The sequence below is a fragment of the Nerophis ophidion genome, linkage group LG29 (genome assembly GCF_033978795.1).
Source record: "Nerophis ophidion isolate RoL-2023_Sa linkage group LG29, RoL_Noph_v1.0, whole genome shotgun sequence".
Classification (NCBI taxonomy): domain Eukaryota; kingdom Metazoa; phylum Chordata; class Actinopteri; order Syngnathiformes; family Syngnathidae; genus Nerophis; species Nerophis ophidion.
In genome coordinates, this window is record NC_084639.1 from 22,624,110 (window position 1) to 22,650,382 (window position 26,273).

At 40.7% G+C, this 26,273-nt stretch overlaps 2 protein-coding genes across 2 annotated transcripts in view; both read right to left on the reverse strand.

Moving 5' to 3' along the window:
• ppid (peptidylprolyl isomerase D) lies at nt 1-18,392 on the reverse strand. The gene is made up of 10 exons (XM_061891980.1): nt 18,204-18,392; nt 10,039-10,179; nt 9,844-9,950; nt 6,634-6,822; nt 6,437-6,559; nt 6,194-6,300; nt 4,635-4,785; nt 4,460-4,546; nt 4,299-4,341; nt 1-264 (listed from the first exon to the last, which is right to left on the reverse strand). The coding sequence occupies exons 1-10, from the start codon at nt 18,286-18,288 to the stop codon at nt 176-178; spliced, it is 1,122 nt and encodes a 373-aa protein (XP_061747964.1). The 5' UTR covers nt 18,289-18,392; the 3' UTR covers nt 1-175.
• A 7,716-nt stretch (nt 18,393-26,108) lies between these two features.
• LOC133546069 (protein SPMIP2) overlaps nt 26,109-26,273 on the reverse strand; it is a 62,713-nt gene continuing 62,548 nt past the window's right edge. Inside the window, exon 3 of the mRNA XM_061891900.1 lies at nt 26,109-26,171. Coding sequence (XP_061747884.1) covers nt 26,109-26,171 — 63 coding nt within the window. The remainder of the gene's footprint in view (nt 26,172-26,273) is intronic.

Genomic DNA, 26,273 nt, shown 5'->3' on the forward strand with positions numbered 1-26,273 from the left:
TTTCATAAGTTACCATTTATTCAGGTACATGTTGATCTGCTGTACATAACAATCACAACGCCAGTAAAGAAACTAACGTGACACGTGGTGTTGAGGGCTGAGTGGCTACAGTGTGGTACGACCAAGTTGAGGGTAGCAAAAAGACTTGTCACCTGCTGGCTCAGTGGAGAGGCCTTCAGGCAAACATTTTGGCATAGATTTTCTTCTCTTTCTCCTTCTCCTCCTGCACCTTTATCTGCACTCGCTTCATCTCGTTGATGATGGCTGCCAAGATGGAATACATTCACGTAAAAACAATGCATTGTGACGAGCATATTAAAGGCCTACTGAAACCCACTACTACCCACTGATAGTTTATATATCAATGATGAAATATTAACATTGCAACACATGCCAATACGGCCTTTTTAGTTTACTAAATTGCAATTTGAAATTTCCCGCCAAGTGTCCTGTTGAAAACGTCGCAGAATACTGAAGTGTACGCGTGACGTCACGGACTGTTAGCAAATATGAGCGCTGCACACACACACAGCTAAAAGTCGTGTGTTTTAACCACATAATTACACAGTATTTTAGACATCTGTTTTGCTGAATCTTTTGCAATTTGTTCAATTAATAATGGAGAAGTCAAAGTAGAAAGATGGAGTTGGGAAGCTTTAGCCTTTAGCCACACAAACACACAGGGATTCCTTGTTTAAAATTCCCAGAAGTGAAACTTTACTATGGATCAGAGCGGTTAAGCGAACATGGATCCCGACAACTTGGTAACCAGCAGTTTTTGGTGAGAAAATTGTGGTAAAAAGTCGCCACTAAGCTTGTGCCGTCCGTACAGCTGCCGTTAACTTCCATCAGACACTGGCGTCAACACACCCGTGGATACACCCTTCCGACTATCAGCTAATATTAAACTCACTAAAACACTAGCAACACAATAAAAAGATAAGGGATTTCCCAGAATTATCCTGGTAAATGTGTCTAAAAACATCTGAATCTGTCCCAATGCAATCGCGTTTTTTTTTTCTCAACTTGATTTTTTTTCCCCTATCTCATCTGGGCCAAAAGCAAAGAAACAACTACGAGGAGGAAAGAAGCACAGAATAAAAGTTGGTGATAAATTAAATCAATAACCTCAATCACAAATCTTTCCTCCTCGCTCAAATTAATGGGAAAATTGTCGTTTTCTTGGTCGGAATAGCTCTTTTTTTGGAGGCTCCCATTAAAAACAATGTGAGGATGAGAGGAGCTGTCACGCCAAATTTCTTCCCCGCTACAAAAACCTTCCCCCCCATTTACTTCCGGGGTCATGATTAATACAGACGTTTTGTCAACGCTATATTATAAAAATACAGACGTTTTGTTAACGCTATATTATAAAAAAAATTAAAAAACAATTTACAAACACAAGCTATGGGATGACGCATTTACTTCCGGGGTCACGTTTCCTCTTATGTCATCCCATAGCTTGTGTTTGTAATTTTTTTTTTTTTATAATATAGCGTTAACAAAACTTCTGTATTAATCATGGGGGGGAAGGTTTTTGTAGGGAGAAGAAATTTGGCGTGACAGAGCCATCAACAGGTGACGTCATCGTCAGCGACTTCCAGTACAGGCAAGGCTTTTCTGGTAGCTACCAAAAGTTGCGAACTTTATTGTCGATGTTCTCTACTAAATCCTTTCAGCAAAAATATGGCAATATCGCGAAATGATCAAGTATGACACATAGAATGGACCTGCTATCCCTGTTTAAATAAGAAAATCTCATTTCAGTAGGCCTTTAACTCATGGTACAGTTTAATTCTTCTTACTAGGCATGGGTCAATTACCAGGTTTAGAGGTATACCGTGGTACCAAAAAAATGATTCAAAACTACAAACATTTTCCTTGAGAACGTGCAGATGCAGCAGCTGTTTCAAAACCCCAACTACTAACCCTAACCTGCAAATGAATAATCTATGGCTCCCGGGGTGATATTTAATTAATATTACAACCGGCCTGCCTGCTGCTGTTGCACACACCAATATTCCATCGGTGTTGGCGCCAGGAACTTTCAAAACGGGGTCGCAAGGACCCCATCAAGTCATAAAAATGGGGTCCCACTTTTTTGTAAGCGTTTTGAAAACATATGCTAAATGTATGCATTATCCTGTTATATAAACACATTCTATATTGTGTTTTGGAAAAAGGTTGTCAAACATTGTCATTCATTAAAAAAGTACTACAAAGAAATACATTTTCTATGCATATGTAAATGTATTCAGTTCTAAATATTCAATCACTTTCTTCTTTTCTTCATGGATCTAAACTTTACCGCTGCCGGTAGTTTTTCCTATATTTTTATTGTAATATTTTCAGAATGTGTTTGTTCTATTTTTGACCAAAGAAAACAATCTGAACTTGTCTTTATTTTTAGTTTTAATGCCTTAATTTCAATAGTCCGTGTGCACAAATTTTCCTCCGTGTGGCTCCTGAGCTACAATTATTTTGACACCACTGGTCTAAAATGACTAAATCGGCTGTTAGGGAATACTTCTGCTGCCATAATACAAAGGGCCACGGTGGAGGAAGATCACCTAGCGTGCTAACAGACATGACAGCAAGAAACTAGAACATTGAATACAAGGTCAACTTTATGCGGTCTTGACATGAACTAACCACTTTGTGCAGCCAGCATTAGTGCCTCAAATACTGTAAATTCCGGACTATGAGCCATTACATTTCTCCTACACTTTGTACCCTGCAACTCATAAAACAGTGTGGCTATGTTATATATTTTTTCCGCTGAAAGACATAATGCAAATAGTTTGAAAGACACAAAGAAACCTAATAGGTGTGTTATTGTTTGTGCTATGGCGCTGCAGTGCCTTGCTGTTTAGACTGAGCGTCCAACCAGAAGTATAATTGCAGTTTCGTGTTCTAATCGTCCATAATGCTTCTACTCGTATTCTTCATCAAGTTCGGAATTTTTACAATATAACTAAAACAATTATTACCAAACTGTCCCATGTGTGATATCCGTGTGTTTTCATGCATATTTGCACATAAGATCTGGTAGCTCAGTTACAGCTCTTTTTATTACCTATTCTGTGTTATATGTGTTTTATGTTGCACGATTGCACCAAGAAAAATTCCTAGTTTGTGAACCCGTTCTCAAACAATGGCAATAAAAAATATTCTGATTCTGATCTGATTCTGATGCTATCCTAATGTAATAAAGCTAGGGTTGTTCCCATTAAATAATATACTAACAGTTTCTGTGTTAGTATTATTAACATACAACAGCATTACTTTGTATTGTTTTAGTTTTGTTAATTCACCAAAACGACACTGACATAATTGAGTCTTTTTAGCTGATTGGAGAGCTAGCTTAAGCAGCTAGTGGGTCTTCTCTTGTTTGATCCCCCTTTGGACACAATTCAGGTATGTAAATAAATATTTACAATATATTTCTGTGTAAAAAACGAATTTCACAATGTATAAATCTGCAGATTAAAATTGGAAATATTTGTATTCCCTGAAATTGAGTGGGTGCTCTCTTTAGTTCAGAAAATGCCGCCCATACCTGTTACTTAATATATAAATGTAACATGCTATAATGACTACCATTAGGTAGCCAATATGATGCTATCGAAGAAGAGAGGCACTGGCATAATTGTTTTACTTTAATGTTAAATCTACAATCAGGGCAGCAAATTTACACTTCAACAACAAAACACTAACATTCACAATTGTGAGCAAGTCTGTAAAATATGTTGACATTCAGTTTTAAGCTCCAACCTGCTTGAACTATTTTTAAATCTTACTTTGATGGGATTTTTTATTAATTATCATGTGACCTTTTCTAACCACATGATTGCATTTTTCCAAGAAAGAAAAATATTTTTAGCGGGTTTAGCAACAGAATATGTTATGAATTGTATGAATTAATTTGAAATAAATGTTCTACGCTTTCATTGTGCTCTATTATATTATTATGAATTGATTGTGTCACTGCAATGTTTATTTTTTTCTTTTCTTTTTAATAAATACATTTTAGGATGACACATTTTAGGGCCATAATTACAAAACCATAGTGTGATTTTTGTTTTTGCTACTGTAAAAACCTCTCACTTCTCATGCCAAGTACTGCCTTGCCCAGTGTTTACTTCTGGTTGTTTGCTTCCCTCAGACTTTAGGATTTTAATTAATTGTCTCTTTGACTAGAAGGAACACGAGACATTTTCTTGTTATCAGGTTCCATTGAAGACATGTTTTTATCATTTTATTTTTGCGTCTCCATTTTAAGTACAAAAAGCTCTCACCTTTATCCTCTGGAGTTATACCCTGAGCTGCCTTAAGATCAGTCTGAAAAGAAAAACAAGTAGAGATCACTGCCAGTTTTCGCAGAAAACAAATGTCTTTAGCCTTACAAATGCCTTTCTTCTGCAAACATATTAAGATAATTGAAGGTTTGAACTGTTACCATGGCTTGGCTGAATTCTTTCAAGCCCTGCCAGGCCTGAGCCCTGCGGAAAAGAGCCTTAGTATTGGCCTGGTCCAGCTCCAGAGCCTGAAACATACATAATGAAACAAAATGATTAACAGTGAGGTGGCGCCATCTGGTGGTTAGAGTGGTCAAGTGGAAACAACATGCAGACCTCGTTGCAGTTGTCCAGAGCTTCTTGCCACAGCTGCATCTTCAGTTTGCATGCCGCCATGTTGAGGTAACAGCTGAGGACCGTGGGTCCAAGCTTCTTCTGCACAACCTCCTCGTCCTCCTCCAGCTCCTCGCTGCACACCTCCAGATACCTGCAGAGGCAGCGGTTAGCATGTGTCACCAAAATACATTCAGAAAGCCACCAATCTCCATTTCATCAATTCAATGTGTATGGCCCAGCCCTTTATGTCCTTTCCCACTGTGCTTGTTGCCTTAAAGGCCTACTGAAATGAGATTTTCTTATTTAAACGGGGATAGCAGGTCCATTCTATGTGTCATACTTGATCATTTCGCGATATTGCCATATTTTTGCTGAAAGGATTTAGTAGAGAACATCGACGATACAGTTAGAAACTTTCGGTGCTAAGAGAAATGCCCTGCCTATACCGAAAGTCGCAGACGATGACGTCACAAGTGTGGGGGCGCCTCACATATTCACATTGATTTTAATGGGAGCCTCCAACAAAAAGTGCTATTCGGACCGAGAAAACGACAATTTCCCCATTAATTTGAGCGAGGATGAAAGATTCGTGTTTGAGGATATTGATAGCGACGGACTATAAAAAAAAAATAAAAGTTAAAAAAAAAAACACGATTGCATTGGGACGGATTCCGATGTTTTTAGACACATTTAATTCTGGGAAATCCCTTATCTTTCTATTGTGTTGCTAGTGTTTTAGTGAGTTTAATAGTACCTGATAGTCAGAGGGGTGTCTGCACGGGTGTCTTGACGCCAATGTCTCAGGAGAGTCGACGGCAGCTATGGACGGCACAATCTCTGCTTTTCTCCGGTAAGAAGCGACTTTTTAACCACAATTTTCTCACCGAAACCTGCTGGTTGACATTCCGTCGTGATTCATGTTCGCTTGACCGCGCTCTGATCCATAGTAAATTTTCACCTCCAGGAATTTTAAACAAGGAATCACCGTGTGTTTGTGTGGCTAAAGGCTAAAACTTCCCAACTCCATCTTTCTACTTTGACTTCTCCAATATTAATTGAACAAATTGCAAAAGATTCAGCAACACAGATCTCTAAAATACTGTGTAATAATGCCGTTAAAGCAGACGACTTTTAGCTGTGTGTGTGCTCAGCGCTCATACGTCCTAAAACCCCGTGACGTCTTGCGTACACGTCATCATTACACAATGTTTTCAAGACGAAACTCCCGGGAAATTTCAAATTGCAATTTAGTAAACTAAAAAGGCCGCATTGGCATGTGTTGCAATGTTAATATTTCATCATTGATATATAAACTATCAGACTGCGTGGTGGGTAGTAGTGGGTTTCAGTAGGCCTTTAATGATGCCAAAAAGTACGGTACGGATTGGTTGTTTTGTGCTTTCCCCAATTCCACTATACATTGATGTCAGTTCTTAATCCATTTACAGGCAAAAGACAATGAGCTACACGTTAGTACCAGGTTTTTCAGGGCCCCCCACAGTTCCGTACCACTCTTTTAGGAAACAGTGGAAGTTAAAAAGCTGCAGTTAAAGTGTCACCTGAGAGCTTTGCTGTATTTGATGACTGCAGCTTTCCAGTCTTGACTCTTGAAAAGGTTGTTGCCGATTTTCTTCACGTCCTCAGCTGCAGACAGAACTTTGTCCACCTAGACAACAAACACAAAAGTCTATATCGGTGGACGTGCCTAGTTGTGTTTGTCAGCCCCTCCTCACACTCAACAAGATGGATATTGATCTTTTTGTTTATTGGCCGACTGACCTTGAAGAGGAAAAAAAACTTACGTCTTTAAAGTCGACATCTGAGTCCTCTGGGAAGTCAGGATGGGTGTCCCCTGTCCCGTCAATTGGTGCCACGCCCCAGCTGTCTCCGTCCTTATGCTCACCGCAGTCTGCAATGAGGCACGGCTGCAACAAGACGGCACAACCCTTCTTTGTCAGTTGTTTGTCCTGAATCGCAGGGTTTTTTTTTGTTTGTGTACCTTGACAGGAGCGTCGTCCTTTGTGTCCATGGACTCCAGCATTTTAACCATTCCCACCCCCTTCAGCACTTGTCCAAAGACCACGTGTTTGCCATCCAAGTGTGGCGTGGGCACGGTGGTGATGAAGAACTGTGAGCCATTGGTGTTGGGTCCTGCATTGGCCATGCTCAGCAGGCCCACTTGGTCGTGCTGCATGCAAAAAGAAAGATTAAAATTTAATTTAGAGCAGGTCAGACCTCCACCAAGGCTATCCATCTATCCCTCCATTTTCTACCGCTTGTCCCTTCGGGGTCATAGGGGTGTTGGAGCCTATCCCAGCAACAAGTGGCCAAATCAGATCAGCAGACTACATTCACACTCTAGGGCCAATCAACCTATCCCCAGGAGCATGTTTTAGAGGTGGGAGGGAGCCAGAGTCTAACGACCTAAAAACAGGTTTTTGCTTGACTCACTTTGCGTTGCAGTTGCACTCCAGCCCTGTGGATGGTGGTAGTATGTTGTTTTGGTCTCAAAGAAAGCACATGTACTGTAGCTTAAAGGGGCGTACACAGATGCCTATCGGGCGCCGTCTTTCCAATGTAGACCGCTGTGTTGTGGCAACTCGTTTTTAATGACGTAATGACGTGAAACATGAACGCATGAAGCTTGGTTCCCACCTGAGGTGCTTAAGCCATTCATTCTCTTAAAAAGACAGCTCATGTGCTCAAGTCTTCCTAAGAGAAGCAACACAAAACATGTTTACATATCCTTCTAACAATCATAGCTAAATGACTTCACTTACTATGCGGCCACTGCATTTATTTTATCATTCAAAGCATCCATTCATGAACCGGCCTGGAGGCCACAGCCGCCTGCTGCTGTTTTGCACGCACCAATACTTTATCAGTGTTGGCGCTAGGAATTTTCAAATTGGGCTCCCACAGTAAATTTGTGGGGTCCCACTTTTTTATAAGCGTTTTGAAAACCAATGATAAATGTATGCATTATCCTGTTAAATTTCACATTCTATATTGTGTTTTGGGGCTTCACGGTGGCAGAGGGGTTAATGCGTCTGCCTCACAATACAAAGATCCTGCAGTCCTGGGTTCAATCCCAGTGTGGAGTTTGCATGTTCTCCCCGTGAATGCGTGGGTTCCCTCCAGGTACTCCGGCTTCCTCCCACCTCCAAAGACATGCACCTGGGGATAGGTTGATTGGCAACACTAAATTGGCCCTAGTGTGTGAATGTTGTCTGTCTATCTGTGTTGGCCCTGCGATGAGGCGGCGACTTGTCCAGGGTGTACACTGCCTTCCGCCAGATTGTAGCTGAGATAGGCGCCAGCACCCCCCGCTACCCCAAAAGGGAATAAGCGGTAGAAAATGGATGGATGGATATTGTGTTTTGGAAAAAGGTTGTCATAAACTTTAATTCATAAAAATAAAAAAAATACAAAGTAAAACCCATTTTTATGCATATGTACATTTATTCAGTTATAAACATTCATTCACTTTCTTCTTTCCTTCATGGATCTAAACCAGGGGTCCCCAAACTTTTTGACTCAGGGGCTGCATTGGATTAAAACAATTTGGCTGAGGGCTGGGCTGTGTGTGTATATGTATATATATTAGGAGTGGGCGATATGGCCTTTTATTAATATCTCGATATTTTTAGGCCATGCCACGATACACGATATATATCTCGATATTTTGCCTTAGCCTTGAATTAACACTTGATGCATATAATCACAGCAGTATGATGATTCAGTGTCTACATTAGGGCTGGGCCATATGGCGTTTTTTTAATAACTTGATATTTTAAGCCATATTGCGATATACGATATATTTTACGATATTTTGCCTTGGCCTTGAATGAACACTTGATGCATATAATCACAGCAGTATGATGATTCTATGTGTCTACATTAAAACATTCTTCTTCATACTGCATTAAAATATGCTACTTTTAAACTTTCATGCAGAGAGGGAAATCACAACTAAGTCAATTGACCAAAACTGTATTTATTAAAGTTATTAAGCAATGGCACAAACATTCATGTCATTTCCAAAACAGAAAGTGCAAGATTGTCAGAGACATTTTAAGTGTCTAAATGAGCCGCATAATAGGAAATCAAATAGTATTCGTCCTTCGCTATGTGGTAGGTTACTACGGACGTTATGAAATTCTCTTCATTCTCTAGCGAGCGACTTTTCAAATTATGCTACATATTAGCAGTAATGCTACTTTTTATAGCAACACTTTTGCCCCACACTTGACAAATTACGGTTGTCTGTTCGACATATTCCACACTCGAAGCCGAACCACCGCCAGACGATGGACCCCCTGCTGTTTTGTTGGGAATTAAGTCTTCCTTCATTTGTTACCAGATCCACACCTTTTTTCTCTCGTATTACCGCTCGTACGGCTACGTTAGCATCACAGCTAACGTTACCCAGTCTGCTACCTCTGCTGGGCGAGGGCGTATACGTATGTGACGTATGATGTGACAGTATGTGGCGTGTGTAAGTTTGTGCGCCTGCTTGGAAAGGAAAGAGTGAGAAGCGCTTGTAGTGTAATGCCTGCAACTAAAAGCAACTGCGTGAGAACGTATACTCGAATATTACGATATAGTCATTTTCTATATCGCTGAGACAAACCCGCGATATATCGTGTATATCGATATATCGCCCAGCCCTAGTCTATATTAAAAGATTCTTGTTCATACTGCATTAATATATGCTCATTATAAACTTTCATGCAGAGAGGGAAATCACAACTAAGTCTATTTACCAAAACTGTATTCTTAGACAATATGATTTGCCTAAGCAGCTAGGAGACACCAAGAGTAACAAGTGGTAGAAAATGGATTAGAAAGGACAGATTTTAGAAAATAATACAAAAAAATAAAATAAACATTTATTTTTTTAACTTGGCACGCATTTTGGACACTGGAGCGCCGTAGTTTGGGGACCCCTAATATAAACTTTACCGCTGCCGGTATTTTTTTCAATATTTTTATTGTAATATTTTCAGAATGTGTTTGTTCTCTTTTTGGCCAAAGTAAGACAAAGAAAAAAATCGAAAGTTGTGTTTATTTTTTAGTTTTAATGCCATAATTTTAATAGTCCGTGTGCACAGATTTTCCTAAAATGAGTTTGACGCCCCTGGTCTAATGGGCATTTTTACAAGCAAGATGTCAAATGGTGGACCAGGGCCAGGACCATGTGTTGTACCTTGTAATGGAAGTTTTCATCCTCAAACTTCTCGCCGTAGATGCTCTCACCGCCGGTGCCATTCTGGTTGGAGAAGTCGCCTCCTTGGATCATGAACTTCTTGATAACTGTCACATACAAGATGAACCATTAAAACCACTCAAATGAGAGAAAACTCAAGCGTAGTATTCCTTCAAAGGGTCCTTGGTGACATACTTCTGTGGAAGGGACATCCCTTGAAGTGCAGAGGCTTCCCCGTGGATTTGCCCAAGCCTTTTTCTCCGGTGCAGAGGGCACGGAAGTTTTCTGCGGTTTTGGGAGTGACGTCGGCAAACAGTTCCATAATAATTCGGCCGGCTGAAAAACAAATTGTCAAGTATAATTTGTAAAGGTACTGAGGTCTAATTTAAAGAAGTTATTAAATTTCACTAATTACAAATTCTTCTAGGACATGACAAACTAACCATGTATGTGTTTTATGTGTGTTTTCATTTGTTTCTATGTCTGTACTTCATTTTAATGGTATCAAGATTATTTCTAGGGCTGTCACACAATTAAAATATTTAATCGGGAATAATAAAAAATTTTCAGTTACTCAAAGTTAAAATGGGATATTGTGATTTCACAAGACTGTATTAGAAGTGATCATTTGAAAATGTTCAATTTGAAAAATGTGCACTTACAGAAAATATTCAAATAAAGTGATATTTATCCATTTCTATATATATTTATTGTGAGAAATCATTAAGATGATCAGTGTTTCCACAAAGATAAATATCATTAAACATTAACAATAACATAGTTAAAGGTAAATTGAGCAAATTGGCTATTTCTGGCAATTTATTTAAGTGTGTATCAAACTGGTAGCCCTTCGCATTAATCAGTACCCAGAAGTAGCTCTTGGTTTCATAAAGGTTGGTGACCCCTGGCTTACATCATCACAACAACGGATTTGGGAACACTATTCCGGTGATTAAAGTACGTATTTTTCCGGCCAAATTTTCGGTACATCATTAGTGCGCAAATAATAAATTATATATAGCCATTCATACCGTAACTACCTACTTTTGGTAATGTGCATGTTAGTGTGTTATGAAGGTCATTTTGCCATGGTCTGTGAACAAACCGTGTCTGCGGAGAATGAACAAGTGTTGTGAGTCTAGGAGTGAAGCACAGAGGAAATACTTGTTGGAATTGGGGCCGTCATCATAAAATTGGTAATAAAAGCTAAATAGAAAGTCAGACTTTTTTTTTCTCCTGGACGCTACAATACATTATATGACTTTATTTTTGTAAGATGTGGCCGGCAATATGAAGCCATACATTAAGGAGAAACCTCTAAATGTAGGTCAACCGGATGTATAGCGTAGCCCATTTATTTTGACCTTGGAAAAGTGTGTGATTCTTTTGAGAAAGTGTTTTGTTTTAATGTCAAATCGACAGTTTGCAAAAAAGCAAGTCTTCTTTTGACATTCTGCCAACCGTCTTTCATTTCTGTTGAGGTTTTATGTCATCTTACTGACTAAAGCAGTCACAGTAACAATCAAAATGTTATCACTGCACCTTAACCGTAATCCAAACATAGAGGAGAAGCACACCGCACACCACACACCTTTTTCGATGCGCACAGCAGGTATTTGCTGCAGGGATGTTATGGCGTCACATTAGTGCCAAAAATCCAAGCGCATAAAAACTGTTATCGCGCGCTGATTCTCCACTTCGTGCACGCGCGCGACACCCTTTTGTGCGCGTGCGGCGCCTTTTTGCGTGCGTGCGGTGCCTATGTGCGCGCGCGCCGTCTTCGTTTTGGCACTTTGTGGGCGGTTATGCTTAGACCGCCCTTCCTTTCTGATTGGACAGGCGAAAGTAGCTCCGGGCCAATCGGAAGTATAATAGGGCGGGTCATCGTCGACAAACAAATTCTAAAAAGTTAGTGGAGTTGTGGAAAATGCCAATTGAATTTTATCGAAAAGTCTTTGAAGAAGGTAATGGCTCATCTGTTGAGAGAACATCACATAGTTATTGTGATTAATTTATTAATTTTCTTTCCTTTATCTACTTGAAGTTTACACCAGAGTCTACCCGAACCCACTTATCTATGCGTACTTCATATCAGGACCACATGATTAACATATGGGCCTAATTATTGATGTTATGATTGCAATGACTATTTTAGTAGAATAATGAATGACAGTTTATCACTACAATTAATGAATATGGTTTTAATATTACTATAAAAAGTATTTACGTTTCTGCAAACAACTCAAACTATGGAAAATTAGATATCAGCCCAGATCAGTATAGATGGCAGAGTTACAAATATGTATTTAAAAAACAAACAAAAAAGCTAGCTCCATACATTAGGCAAATTAAATCTGAAAGATAATAGTGTAAGACTTACTTGTTCAGCCATGATAGCCCCATGAAAACCTGATTTCCTTTCTTTTTAATCCCAGGGAACTGCCATGGACCTTTCATCATAGATATGAATAAACACTCCATGTTTCTCCAGCGTAGCGGCCATCTTAACTCGGACAGCTTGTCCCCATCATTTTATTGATATCAATGGTACATGTACCATTAGTATATATATATATATATATATATATATATATATATATATATATATATATATATATATATAAAAATCGAACCGTTGGGAAATTTGTTGAAAATTGAGCAAGTTATGGTTAATTAAATAGTACATGTATGGCGTCACATTAGTGCCAAAAATCCAAGCACATAAAACTGTTATCGCGCGCTGATTCTCCACTTCAACTCATTTCCAAACGGTTCGATTTGTTATAAATGTCAGGGTATTGTATATGTATATTACATGTACTATTGACATCAATAAAATGATCGTGACCAGTTGTCCGAGGTAAAATTAAGAAACATGGAGTGTTTACTCATATTATATCATTCATTAATTTGCCTAATGTATGGAGCTAGCTTTTTTGGTATTTTAAATACATATTTTTAACTCTGCCATCTATACTGATCTGGGCTGATATCTCATTTTCCATAGTTTGAGTTGTTTGCAGAAACGTAAATACTTTTTATAGTAATATTAAAACCATATTCATTAATTGTAGTGATAAACTGTCATTCATTATTCTACTAAAATAGTCATTGCAATCATAACATCAATAATTAGGCCCATATGTTAATCATGTGGTCCTGATATGAAGTACGCATGGATAAGTGGGTTCGGGTAGACTCTGGTGTAAACTTCAAGTAGATAGAGGAAAGAAAATTAATAAATTAATCACATTAACTATGTGATGTTCTCTCAACAGATGAGACATTACCTTCTTCAAAGACTTTTAGATAAAATTCAATTGACATTTTCCACAACTCCACTAAATTTGGACTTTTTAGAAAGTGTTTGTCGACAGGAGCTGTATCATCATTGACGATAACCCGCCCTATTATACTTCTGGTTAGCCCTCAGCTTTTTTCGCCTGACCAATCAGAAAGGAGGGGCGGTCTAAGCATATCCGCCCACAAAGTGCCAAAACGAAGACGGCGCGCGCGGACATAGGCACCGCGAGTAAGCAAAAAGGCGCCGCGCACGCACATGAAAAGGCGCCGCGCGCGCGCACACACGGAGTAGTGAATCAGCGCGCGATAACAGTTTTTATGCGCTTGGATTTTTGGCACTAATGTGACGCCATAGGATGTCACCTTTTCTCATGACGAAAATAGTCCTTTTTTGAGAGAACCGCTTGCTATGACTTTGAACCTGATTTTTCCGGACGACTGACTTTCGTTGGTCCATTTCTGCTCGCATGTGGCTCATCAGCAGCAAGTGAACTGCAGCCAAGTTCCTCCGCTACGGCACGGCCCAATGGTCATAGAGGAAGTGTCCGCGTTAATCGCCCGATAAAAAAAAATGGTGCCGTTATTGGAATTAATAGTTAAAGGCCTAATGAAACCCACTATTAACGACCACGCAGTCTGATAGTTTATATATCAATGATGAAATCTTAACATTGCAACACATGCCAATACGTCCGGTTTAGTTTACTAAATTGCAATTTTAAATTTCCCGCGAAGTATCCTGTTGAAAACGTCGCGGAATTATGACGCGTATGATGACACGTGCACGTGACGTCACCGGTTGTAGCGGACATGTTCTTCCAGCACTGCTCACAGCTAAAAGTAGTCTCTTTCCAACGGATAATTACACAGTTTTCTGTGTTGCTGAATATTTTGCAATTTGTTCAATTAATAATGGAAAGTCAAAGAAGAAAGAAGTAGGTGGGAAGCGGTGTATTGCAACTGCCTTTAGCAACACAAACACAGCCGGTGTTTCCTTGTTTACATTCCCAAAGGTGAAGCTTTACTATGGAAGAGAGCGGTCAAGCGAACATAAGTCGGCTCTTACCGTATACATGAGCGGAACTTGCGTCCTCCTGCAGCTGCGGACTCTCTTACCTCCTCCCACTGGAGACACTGGCGGTCACCCCACCCGTGGCCACACCCCTCCGACTTTCAGGTACCAAATAATCTCACTAAAACACTAGTAACACAATAAGCAGATAAGGGATTTTCCAGAATTATCCTAGTAAATGTGTCTAATAACATCTGAAACGCTCCCACTGCCCTCGCCTTTTTTATTTTCTAGTCGTTCACTCTCACTATCCTCATCCACGAATCTTTCATCCTCGCTCAAATTAATGGGGAAATCGTCGCTTTCTCGGTCCGAATTGCTCTCGCTGCTGGTGGCCATGATTGTAAACAATGTGAGGATGTGAGGAGCTCCACAACCCGTGACGTCATGCGCACATCGTCTGCTACTTCCGGTACAGGCAAGGCTTTTTTATTAGCGACAAAAAGTTGCGAACTTTATCGTCAATGTTCTCTACTAAATCCTTTCAGCAAAAATATGGCAATATCGCGAAATTATCAAGTATGACACATAGAATGGACTTCCTATCCTCGTTTAAATAAGAAAATTTCATTTCAGTAGGCCTTTAATGCGTTATTATCACGTAGGCCTTTAATGCGTTATTATCACGTTAAAGGCCTACTGAAATGAGATTTTCTTATTCAAACGGGAATAGCAGGTCCATTCAATGTGTCATACTTGATCCTTTCACGATATTGCCATATTTTTGCTGAAAGTATTTAGTAGAGAACATCGACGATAAAGTTTGCAACTTTTGGTCGCTAATAGAAAAGCCCTGCCTTTACCGGAAGTATGTGCGCGTGACGTCACGAGTTGCAGGGCTCCACACATATTCACATTAATTATAATAAGAGCAATTCGGACCGAGAAAGCGACAATTTCCCCATTAATTTGAGCGAGGATAAAAGATTTGTGAATTAGGATATTGATAGTGAAGGACTAAAAGGAAAAAAAAAGAAAAAAAAAAGCGACGGCTCCGGGCGCCAGCAGTGTGAGCGTTTCAGATGTAATTAGACACATTTACTAGGATAATTCTGGAAGATCCCTTATCTACTTATTGTTTTAATAGTGTTTTAGTGAGATTTTAAAGACTCTAAAGGTCGAGGTCGGATGGCTGCGGTAAACACGCAGTGCCTCAGAGAGAAGCTGAAGAGCCAAGCTCACAGCTGCCTTTTTTGACATGACAGCTGCTCCAGGACGACGAATAATCCATTGATGTCTCCGGTAAGATATATATATCACAATTTCCCCGTCCAAAAACATACTGGTTGACGTAAAGAAAACATGTTCGCTTAACCGCTGTGTTAAAGCTTCACAACAAAGAAACACCGGCTGTGTCTTGGTGCTAAAGACAGCTGCAATCCACCGCTTTCCACCAACAGCATTGTTCTTTATAGTCTCCATTATTAAATGAAGAAATTGCAAAAGATTCAGCAACACAGATGTCCAAAATACTGTGTAATTATGCGATTAAAGCAGACGACTTTTAGCTGTGTGTGGTGCAGCGCTAATATTTCCTTACAGTCCGTGACGTCACGCGTACGCATCATCATTCGACGTTTTAAACAAGAAACTTGCGGGAAATTTAAAATCGCAATTCAGTAAACTAAAAAGGCCGTATTGGCATGGGTTGCAGTGTTAATATTTCATCATTGATATATAAAGTATCAGACTGTGTGGTGGGTAGTAGTGGGTTTCAGTAGGCCTTTAACTTTGACAGCCCTAATTATTTAATTCGTATTAATTATTTTGCATTGTTAACGCATCCAAAATAAACTACTATTGATGACTGCGAGAACCGTATAGCAATTCTGCTCAGTTTAGACTCACACTATCTGCAAAGTATTAATTATTATGTTGGTAACTGTCTTGGCATTCAAATAGCGGCAATCAAAAGACATATATTCATTATTATAGTAGTGTTTGAGCTTTACTCGATTTCATTAGTCTCACCTTAAAACTCATTTGTATACTCTAGCCTTGAAATAGACCCCCTTTATAGACCAGTTGATCTGCCATTTCTTTTCTTTTTCTCCTCTGTCCTACTCTCCCTTGTGGAGTGGGTCCGGTCCGGTGGCCATGGATGAAGTACTGGCTGTCCATAGTCAGGACCCAGGATGGACCGCTTGCCTGTGTGTCGGCTGAGGACATCTCCGCACTGCATATCCGCCTCCGCTTGGGATGGTTTCCTATTGGCTCCACTATGGACGGGACTCTCGCTACTGTGTTGGATCCACTTTGGACTGGACTGTAATGGTTGTGTTGGATCCACTATGGATTTAACTTTCACAGTATCATGTTAGACCCGCTCGACATCCATTGCTGGGGGAGGCAGGAGTGGGGGTTGCCCACATATGCGGTCCTCTCCAAGGTTTCTCGAAGTCATCATTGTCACTGTCACCGACGTCCCACTGGGGTGAGTTTTCCTTACCCTTATGTGGGCTCTACCGAGGATGTCATTGTGGTTTGTGCAGCCCTTTGAGACACTAGTGATTTAGGGCTATATAAATAAACATTGATTGATTGATTAGATCAGGGGTCGGGAACCTTTTTGGCTGAGAAAGCCATACAAGGCAAATATTTTAAAAAGTATTTCCGTGAGAGCCATATTGTTACGGCTCAGACCCTTGCCAACGGCGCTTATCCGTCTGTGCGCTCCAGTGAGCGCACCTCAGGACATGCCCGCGGGCGCGCACATACAGGGACGTGCCATGCACGTCTCCGCCCTGCAGCATCCACCAGCTGTAATCATTCACCGGCAATCAGCACACCTGCATGTAATGAAGGAGCTGCCTTTTAAGCCTGGACAACCTGCCATCGCTCGCCGGAGTACAGTCTTCTGTCACGTCCTGCTTATGCAATCCTGCTCTCTCTGTCTGTTTTCCCTTCCGTGTTTCATTGTCCTGTCATCCTACCGCAGACCGTTCCCGTGTTTGACGTTGCTGTGTGTGTCGTCATTTCTCGTCGTTGTTCCCCTGCTTCTCAGATTGCCCCTTGGATCTCGACCAAGCGGGAGCTTGGACACGTTCTTCTCAACGCCTCTCGCTCGCCCTGGATCATCTGCCTACCCCACAGACTTCCGTGTTCTTTCGCTCTCCCCAACATTTATGGTAAAACCCTCCAGTTAAATACTACACATTGTCTTACACCATACACACTCTTGGATCTAGTTCACACTCAATTTCCTTTAGTTTGTTTATATTGTTTGATTATTATATATATGGTTAATATATATAATACATCTATAGAGCTATATATTTTCCTCTAGTGTCTGTTGCCATCACCTTCCCCTGTTAAACCATAACACATAATATATTTTTTTTAAGACCGAATACAACGAAATGTGTGCATTTTTAAGTAAGACCAACATTTTTAGAGTATAATAAGTCTCTTATTCTTTATAATAACATTGTTATTCTGAAGCTAACCAACAATGCATAAAATACTTCTTACCATTAATGCGACTTCTTGAACAGGTGCGGTGGCAACCAGATGGATGGATTAAAATGCATGAGAATGTTTTGTATTTTAAACGTTATTTTGACACTGTGATTACCAGAGGAATTATTCATTACTTACCGTGTTAAGCAATGTCAGCTAAGATTTATCTGAGAGCCAGGTGCAGTCATCAAAAGAGCCACATCTGGCTCTAGAGGCATAGGTTCCCTACCCCTGGATTAGATTGTGCAAACTAAACAAGCGCACATGGCTTGCACTTATTAATCATAGCTGGCCTTTTTTCTAACTTATATATGAAACTATATTTTATACTACTCTTCCATCCATCCATCCATTTTCTACCGCTTAATCCCTTTTGGGGTCGCGGGGGGACTACTCTTTGTTCATTTTAAATCTCCCCAATGCCGCCAGCATGCTGGCTAACATGCTAGCGACAAAGTGCTATGACGTGCATGTTAGCGGCTAATGCTAACGGTATTTTAGATGGGGAACATCAATATATCCTTACCTCTGGCGCCGTCAATGTCAACGTCGAAGAAAACGCGAGGGTTTTCAGAATTGGACGGCTTGTTGTTGGGTATTGGGTGAGACATGGTGAGAACTTGGCGAATTGAGACACTTTGACAGGTGGGAGCTTCGCTGAGTAAAACGGTTGCCGGCCGGCGGAATGATCTGGAACGAGAGCGAAAGTGACGCAATTTCCGGCTCTGTTCTTCCAAAATAAAATGCAGAAAGGAATACGATGATAAAATACAAAATAAAACACATGAAAGGTCATACTTGATCGTTTGTATTTTGCTTTCCCTAAAAACATACAACATACAATTTCCAACAGAAAGTACCAATAAACACAATGAATAAGCAAAACGTGTTCTAGACCAGGGGTGTCAAACTCATTTTAAATCGGGGGCCACATGGAGGAAAATCTACTCCAAAGTGGGCCGGACTGGTAAAATCCCTGCACGATAACCATACTTGCCAACCTTGAGACCTCCGATTTCGGGAGGTGGGGGGTTGGGCTGGTGGGGGTTTGGGGGCGCGGTTAAGAGGGGAGGAGCATATTTACAGCTGTTGTATGCAGTTGAGCACTGCACTTTCTAAAGTAGATGTTATTGTCACATATGCATGATTGATTGAAACTTTTATTAGTAGATTGCACAGTACAGTACATATTCCGTACAATTGACCACTAAATGGTAACACCCCAATAAGTTTTTCAACACGTTTAACAATTCGTGGCACAAATACATACTATTAGCATAATACAGTCATCACACAAGTTAATCATCATAGTATATATATATATATACTACACGGTCTAGCTCCAGCCTATCTTGCCGATTGTATTGTACCATATGTCCCGGCAAGAAATCTGCGTTCAAAAGACTCCGGCTTATTAGTGATTCCTAGAGCCCAAAAAAAAGTCTGCGGGCTATAGAGCGTTTTCCGTTCGGGCTCCAGTACTCAGTTCGAGATGCTACCTCAGTAGAAGCATTTAAGTCTGACCTTAAAACTCATCTGTATACTCTAGCCTTTAAATAGACCTCCTTTTCAGACCAGTTGATCTGCCGCTTCTTTTCTTTCTCCTATGTCCCCCCCTCCCTTGTGGAGGGGGTCCGGTCCGATGACCATGGATGAAGTACTGGCTGTCCAGAGTCGAGACCCAGGATGGACCGCTCGTCGGGACCCAGGATGGACCGCTCGCCTGTATCGGTTGGGGACATCTCTACGCTGCTGATCCGCCTCCGCTTGAGATGGTCTCCTGTGGACGGGACTCTCTCTGCTGTCTTGGATCCGCTTGAACTGAACTCTCGCGGCTGTGTTGGAGCCAGTATGGATTGAAGTTTCACAGTATCATGTTAGACCCGCTCGACATCCATTGCTTTCGGTCCCCTAGAGGGGGGGGGGGGGTTGCCCACATCTGAGGTCCTCTCCAAGGTTTCTCATAGTCAGCATTTTCACTGGCGTCCCACTGGATGTGAATTCTCCCTGCCCACTGGGTGTGAGTTTTCCTTGCCCTTTTGTGGGTTCTTCCGAGGATGTTGTAGTCGTAATGATTTGTGCAGTCCTTTGAGCCATTTGTGATTTGGGGCTATATAAATAAACATTGATTGATTGATTGATTGATTGATTGATATATACATTGAATTATTTACAATCCGGGGGGGTGGGATGAGGAGCTTTGGTTGATATCAGTACTTCAGTCATCAACAATTGCATCAACAGAGAAATGGACATTGAAACAGTGTAGGTCTTACTTAGTAGGATATGTACAGCGAGCAGAGAACATAGTGAATTCAGGTAACATAAGAACAAGTATACACATTAGAAATACATTTGATTATTTACATTAGGTTATTTACAATCCGGGGAGATGGGATGTGATTAGTAAAGGGTTGAAGTTGCCTAGAGGTGTTGTGGTGCATTTACAGTAGATGGCAGTATTGTCCTATTTAAGAGTGTCACATGCTGTTTACGGCAGACGAACTGCCTTATGGTAGACGTAAACGTGACTGCTGTTGTTGTCATGTTGTGTGTTGTTACCGCGCTGGGAGGACGTTAATGAAAATGTCTAACAATAAACCCACTTAAGAAACCAAGAACTCGCCCTCGTTCATTCCACAGTTATAACGGGGGCGGCGTGGCGCAGTTGGGAGAGTGGCCGTGCCAGCAACCTGAGGGTTCCTGGTTGAATCCCCACCTTCTACCAACCTCGTCACATCTGTTGTGTCCTTGAGCAAGACACTTCACCCTTGCTCCTGATGGGTGCTGGTTGGCGCCTTGCATGGCAGCTCCCTCCATCAGTGTGTGAATGTGTGTGTGAATGGGTAAATGTGGAAGTAGTGTCAAAGCGCTTTGAGTACCTTGAAGGTAGAAAAGCGCTATACAAGTACAACCCATTTATTTATTATTTAATTTTGGGAGATTTTCGGGAGAAATCTTGTCCCAGGAGGTTTTCGGGAGAGGCGCTGAATTTCGGGAGTCTCCCGGAAAATCCGGGAGGGATGGCAAGTATGACGATAACTTAAAGATAAAGACACTTTCAGATTGTTTTCTGTGTTTAAAAATAGAAGAAGCAATTTCTAAAAATGTACAAATCATACTGTGTTTTTTTTTTTTTTACACTTACATGTTGCGGTTAATAGTATTCTATCTGTATTTGTCGTTATTTACATTATACACCCCCGCTAGCACCAAACCCCGCCCCCGGTAGTGGGGCTGTATAATGGAGCCCGGATGACTCAAGGATGCATGGGATTCTGGGTATTTGTTATGTTGCGTTTATAATGTGTTACAGTGCGGATGTTCTCCCGAAAAGAGTTTGTCATTCTTGTTTGGTGCGGGTTCACAGTGTGGCACATATTAGTAAGAGTGCTAAAGTTGTTTATATCACAACCATCAGTGTAACCTGTATGGCTGTTGAACAACTATGCCTTGCAGTCGCTTGTGCGTTGAGTCAGCAGCCGCATACTGGATGTGGCCGGCCAGCTGGCCGGCACTCAGATAGCATAGTATTAAAGTGGCTGTAAGCAATGTTGAGAGGACGTTTAAGGCATTACTATCACGGTACGGCCTCAATATTGTTGGCTGGGTGAAAATCTCCGAATGTTATACTGGGGAGATTTCTGGGAGAGGCAATGAAATTTGGAAAACCTCCCGGTAAAATGGGGGGGGGTCAGCAAGTATGCAGCTGAGCCATGATCCAAGAGCCGCGTACGGCTCCGGAGACGCGGGTTGCCGACCCCTGATCTACAGAGATACACATAATTGCTATTGCAACATCCAGTAAACACATGTAGAAGAGCTGTTTCTTTCATTCAAAACTTTCCGGTTAATTTGTATACTTAGCAAACTCATCCCGCGGGCCGGATAAAACCTGTTTGCGGGCCTGATCTGGCCCACGGGCCATACGTTTGACACCCCTGTTCTAGACCAAAAATCACTTCATATTCTCTACTGCTCACTAGTGTTACATATCTGAGTTATTGGGTTGAAAAATGGAGAAATAACTACAATAGTACACTTCACTCATTAACGGTGTTACAAAAAGGATCAGCTAGAAAAATTACATAATTAACACTTTATCAAAATTACACAAAACCACACGTACAAGAATCACCTTACTTACCACTATAATTAGTGGTAAGCAAGTAACCTCAGTAGAAGCATTTAAGTCTCACCTTAAAACTCATTTGTATACTCTAGCCTTTAAATAGACTCCCTTTTCAGACCAGTTGATCTGCCGTTTCTTTTCTTTTTCTTCTATGTCCCACTCTCCCTTGTGGAAGGGGTCCGGTCCGATCCGGTGGCCATGTACTGCTTGCCTGTGTATCGGCTGGGGACATCTCTGCGCTGCTGATCCGCCTCCGCTTGGGATGGTTTCCTGCTGGCTCCGCTGTGAACGGGACTCTCGCTGCTGTATTGGATCCGCTTTGGACTGGACTCTCGCGACTGTGTTGGATCCATTATAGATTGAACTTTCACAGTATCATGTTAGACCCGCTCGACATCCATTGCTTTCCTCCTCTCCAAGGTTCTCATAGTCATCACCGACGTCCCACTGGGTCATTATTGTCACCGATGTCCCACTGGGTGTGAGTTTTCCTTGCCCTTATGTGGGCCTACCGAGGATGTCGTAGTGGTTTGTGCAGCCCTTTGAGACACTAGTGATTTAGGGCTATATAAGTAAACATTGATTGATTGATTGATTGAATTACCGGACTACAATACTGTTCATTCAATGACTGTAAATAATGTAAAAATAAGAATATAATGAAGTCATACTGTTCCATTACCTTTGTTCATTCTACTGTCACTACTCAACTGCCAAAGAACTGTAGACACCTTAATATTTATTGCTTCCTATATCGTATATACTGTTATACTATTTAATTTTGCACTGGTACTGTATTTGACTACTGTACTTCTACTTGTACAGTAACTTATTGTGCAAACTTATTGTGCAACTTCCATCCATCCATCCATTTCCTACCGCTTATTCCCTTTGGGGTCGCGGGGGGCGCTGGTGCCTATCTCAGCTACAATCGGGCAGATGGCGGGGTACACCCTGGACAAGTCGTATTGTGCAACTTATTGTGTTGTAATTAATGTACATGAGAGCTTTTAACATTTTTTTGTATTAGTGTATTAGATTCTGCATCCATGTTTGGATCCCACTGTACGCAATATCTGAAGAGCATGGAAAAAGCATTTCACTGTGGTGTACTCTGCATCCATCCATCCATCCATTTTCTACTGCATGTGACGGATAAAACTTGAAACCTTGAAATAATGTTGGATATAGAGAACATACAAACACTTTATTTATTGAATCAAAAATACCGAAATTCCACAACATAATGAATTTGCAAACAGCTAAAATTATACACAAAGCAAACTATAAACTGATAGCCAAGAATAATACAACAATTATTCCCAACAAAAGAGGAGAAATATAATCTTAGAGAAAAATGTAATTCAAACATTTATACGCACGTAGAAGACTTAAAGGGGAACATTATCACCAGACCTATGTAAGCGTCAATATATACCTTGATGTTGCAGAAAAAAGACCATATATTTTTTTAACCGATTTCCGAACTCTAAATGGGTGAATTTTGGCGAATTAAACACCTTTCTGTTTATCGCTCTCTTTGCGACGACACCATGTTTCCCTTGGATTTTATCAAATAAATTTCCCCCAAAAATGCGACTTATACTCCAGTGCGACGCATATATGTTTTTTTCCTTCTTCATTTTGCATTTTCAGCCGGTGCGACGTATAATCGGGAAAATACGGTACTAAATCACTAATTCTTGTCTCTATGGCGACAAATATAGTACGTTTTTTACAATGTCCATTATCACTGAAGGATGAGGAATAGCCAAACATGCTTCATTCACTACATGGGGCGGTATAGCTCGGTTGGTAGAGTGGCCGTGCCAGCAACTTGAGGGTTGTAGGTACGATTCCCGCTTCCGCCATCCTAGTCACTGCCGTTGTGTCCTTGGGCAAGACACTTTACCCACCTGCTCCCAGTGCCACCCACACTGGTTTAAATGTAACTTAGATATTGGATTTCACTATGTAAAGCGCTTTGAGTCACTAGAGAAAAGCACTATATAAATATAATTCACTTCACTTCACTACCACATTGAGTCAAATCAACTCTGTTATTTTCCGTTTTTTCGACTGTTTTCCGTACCTTGGAGACATCATGCCTCGTCGGTGTGTTGTCGGAGGGTGTAACAACACGATCAGGGACGGATTCAAGTTGATTTACGTAAAATGTGCATCGATTAGCCCAGCATGCTAATCGATGCTAACATGCTATTTAGGCTAGCTGTGTGCATTATGCCTATTTGTAGCGATATTTACTTTCCCTCCACCCACATTTAATGCCAAAACAACACTTACCAATCGACAGATTTAAGTTGCTCCAGTGTCAAGAGATGCGAAAATACCTCGTTTGGTTTTTACCGGCGATGTTACGACAGAGATGGCACAGAGATGACAAGAATGTCTGGATATCCTGCGACACTCAAAGCAGATGCATTCTTAACGATAAAGTCAACGAAATCAGAAAGGTGAGTTTTGTTGTTATTGACTTATTGATCCAGTGTCAATGCGAAAGTCCTGATCGGTTGGTCTGCACATTTTACCGGCGATGCTAATGCAGAATAGCGTTAGCATGGCCGAATATCGCCAATAATTATTCGCTCAATAGCTTCAGTTTCGTCTTCAATTTCGGTTTTGCTGTCTGCCTCCATACTCCAACCATCTGTTTCAATTAATGCTTTATCTGTTGAATCGCTTAAGCCGCTGAAATGCGAGTCTGAATCCGAGCTAATGTCGCTATATCTTGCTGTACTATTCGCCATTGTTTGTGTTGGAATCGCTATGTGACGTCACAGGGAAATAGACAGTGGCATCGCAAATAGCGAAAATCAAGCACTTTAAAGCTTTTTTTAGGGATATTCGGGGAGATGTAAAATTTTGAAAAAAACTTTGAAAAATAAAATAAGCCACTGGGAACTGATTTTTATTGGTTTTAACTCTTCTGAAATTGTGATAATGTTCCTCTTTAAGATCTTTAGTATATCAGTATGTGGAATTAAATGATGGAATGGATTAAGCAAATAAATCAAGCGGTGTACTAATATAATCCACTTCAAGAAACTCTTCAAACTTAAAGTGTTTACAGTGTACAAAGAAGAAAAACCATGATGATCAGTCTGAATTTATTTCATTCATCCATTCATTTAATACACAGAGGACATTCAATTAATGTCCTCTGTGTTCTTTGATGTTTGATGTTTCCCTCTTACACACATGTAAGAGGGACGTGTTCTATGGCTATGAGTTGTTGTTTTTTTCCCTTGACCTCAGTCTGCACCCCCACTCCAGGGCCTAGGCTAAGACCGATTTTTTATTTTATTTTAATCTTCTATTTTTTCTCCCCCCTCCTGTTTGCCTGTATGTCATCTTTTTTGTAAGGGGCGCTGGAAGCCGGCAGACCCGTCAGCGATCCTGTTCTGTCTCCCTGTAATGTTTGTCTGATCTTGAATGGGATTGTGCTGAAAATTGTAATTTTCCTGAAGGAACTCTCCTGACGGAATAAATAAAGTACTATCCATTTTCAAGATAGTCTTACTCATTTCACCTTATAAAATACAACTTACTTCACCAATTATTATTTATTTTAATTTTTATTACTATTAGAGTATATTGTGAATAGATTGAGAACAGGAAGTGAACAAAAGTTTTAGCAACTGCTATGTAAAGGAAAAGGGTTGTAGGATTAAATAAGGTCTGCTTCTTCCTACTCCTTTTCGAACATGTTGAATAGAAAAAACTGGTAATTGTGATGTATCATGTTGTATACATGCATGTTCCAAATAAACTCCAACTCAAATATAGGAGAATATGTACATTTTATCAGTGTATTTATCGTAACAATCGCGATGTGTCAGGCATACGCCTCAAAACATGTTTGCATAATGTTATGGTGACTTGATAAAACTGGACACCTCCCAGATCGCCCCTCTTCCTGTCAGATTTGGTTTTTGGGTTTTTGTGTCCCAGCCTTTCTCTTCTCTCTGTCAATGAGAAATAAGTGAAAAGTCATCCGAGGCAGTAAATCAGAACTGTGAAGTTTTCTTTCTAGATTTATCTTAGTGTTGCCACAAAGCTCCTCTAACTGCTGCATGTACTGTATATTTGCAGGGAGGGAATGTGGCCATCTGTTCTTATGTGTGCAGGCTGCAAAAGTGAAAATGTTGCATTATGGATGAGGGGGTGGTGGTGCAGATAAGACTACAATGCAGACAATCAACACCGCAAACCCGAGATGTTGCAAGACTCGGACCTGTAACGGGATTCTGAGTGCAACATGCTCAAATGTTACTGGTCTTACTGCTGGGGCTGGAACATGTGACTCGCTTGGTCTTCCAGCGCAATTCGGACGTCTGTTTTCTGCACAAAAAAGAGCACCATGATCAGATTCATCTCATCATTTCACAGTAAAACGCACTGAAAAGTGTTCACATTTAAAACTGTACTTTAGGGGTACCACAG

Bases quoted from the DNA above. Each gene is read 5' to 3' on its own strand.
- ppid (XM_061891980.1), bottom strand. From the start codon at position 18,288: ATGTCTCACCCAATACCCAACAACAAGCCGTCCAATTCTGAAAACCCT. The intron at 6,560-6,633 runs GTACACAAACAA...GTCTTGTTGCAG, and splicing joins AGGACGACGCTCCTGTCAAG to CCGTGCCTCATTGCAGACTG. The intron at 265-4,298 runs GTGAGAGCTTTT...CCATCTTGGCAG, and splicing joins TATAACTCCAGAGGATAAAG to CCATCATCAACGAGATGAAG.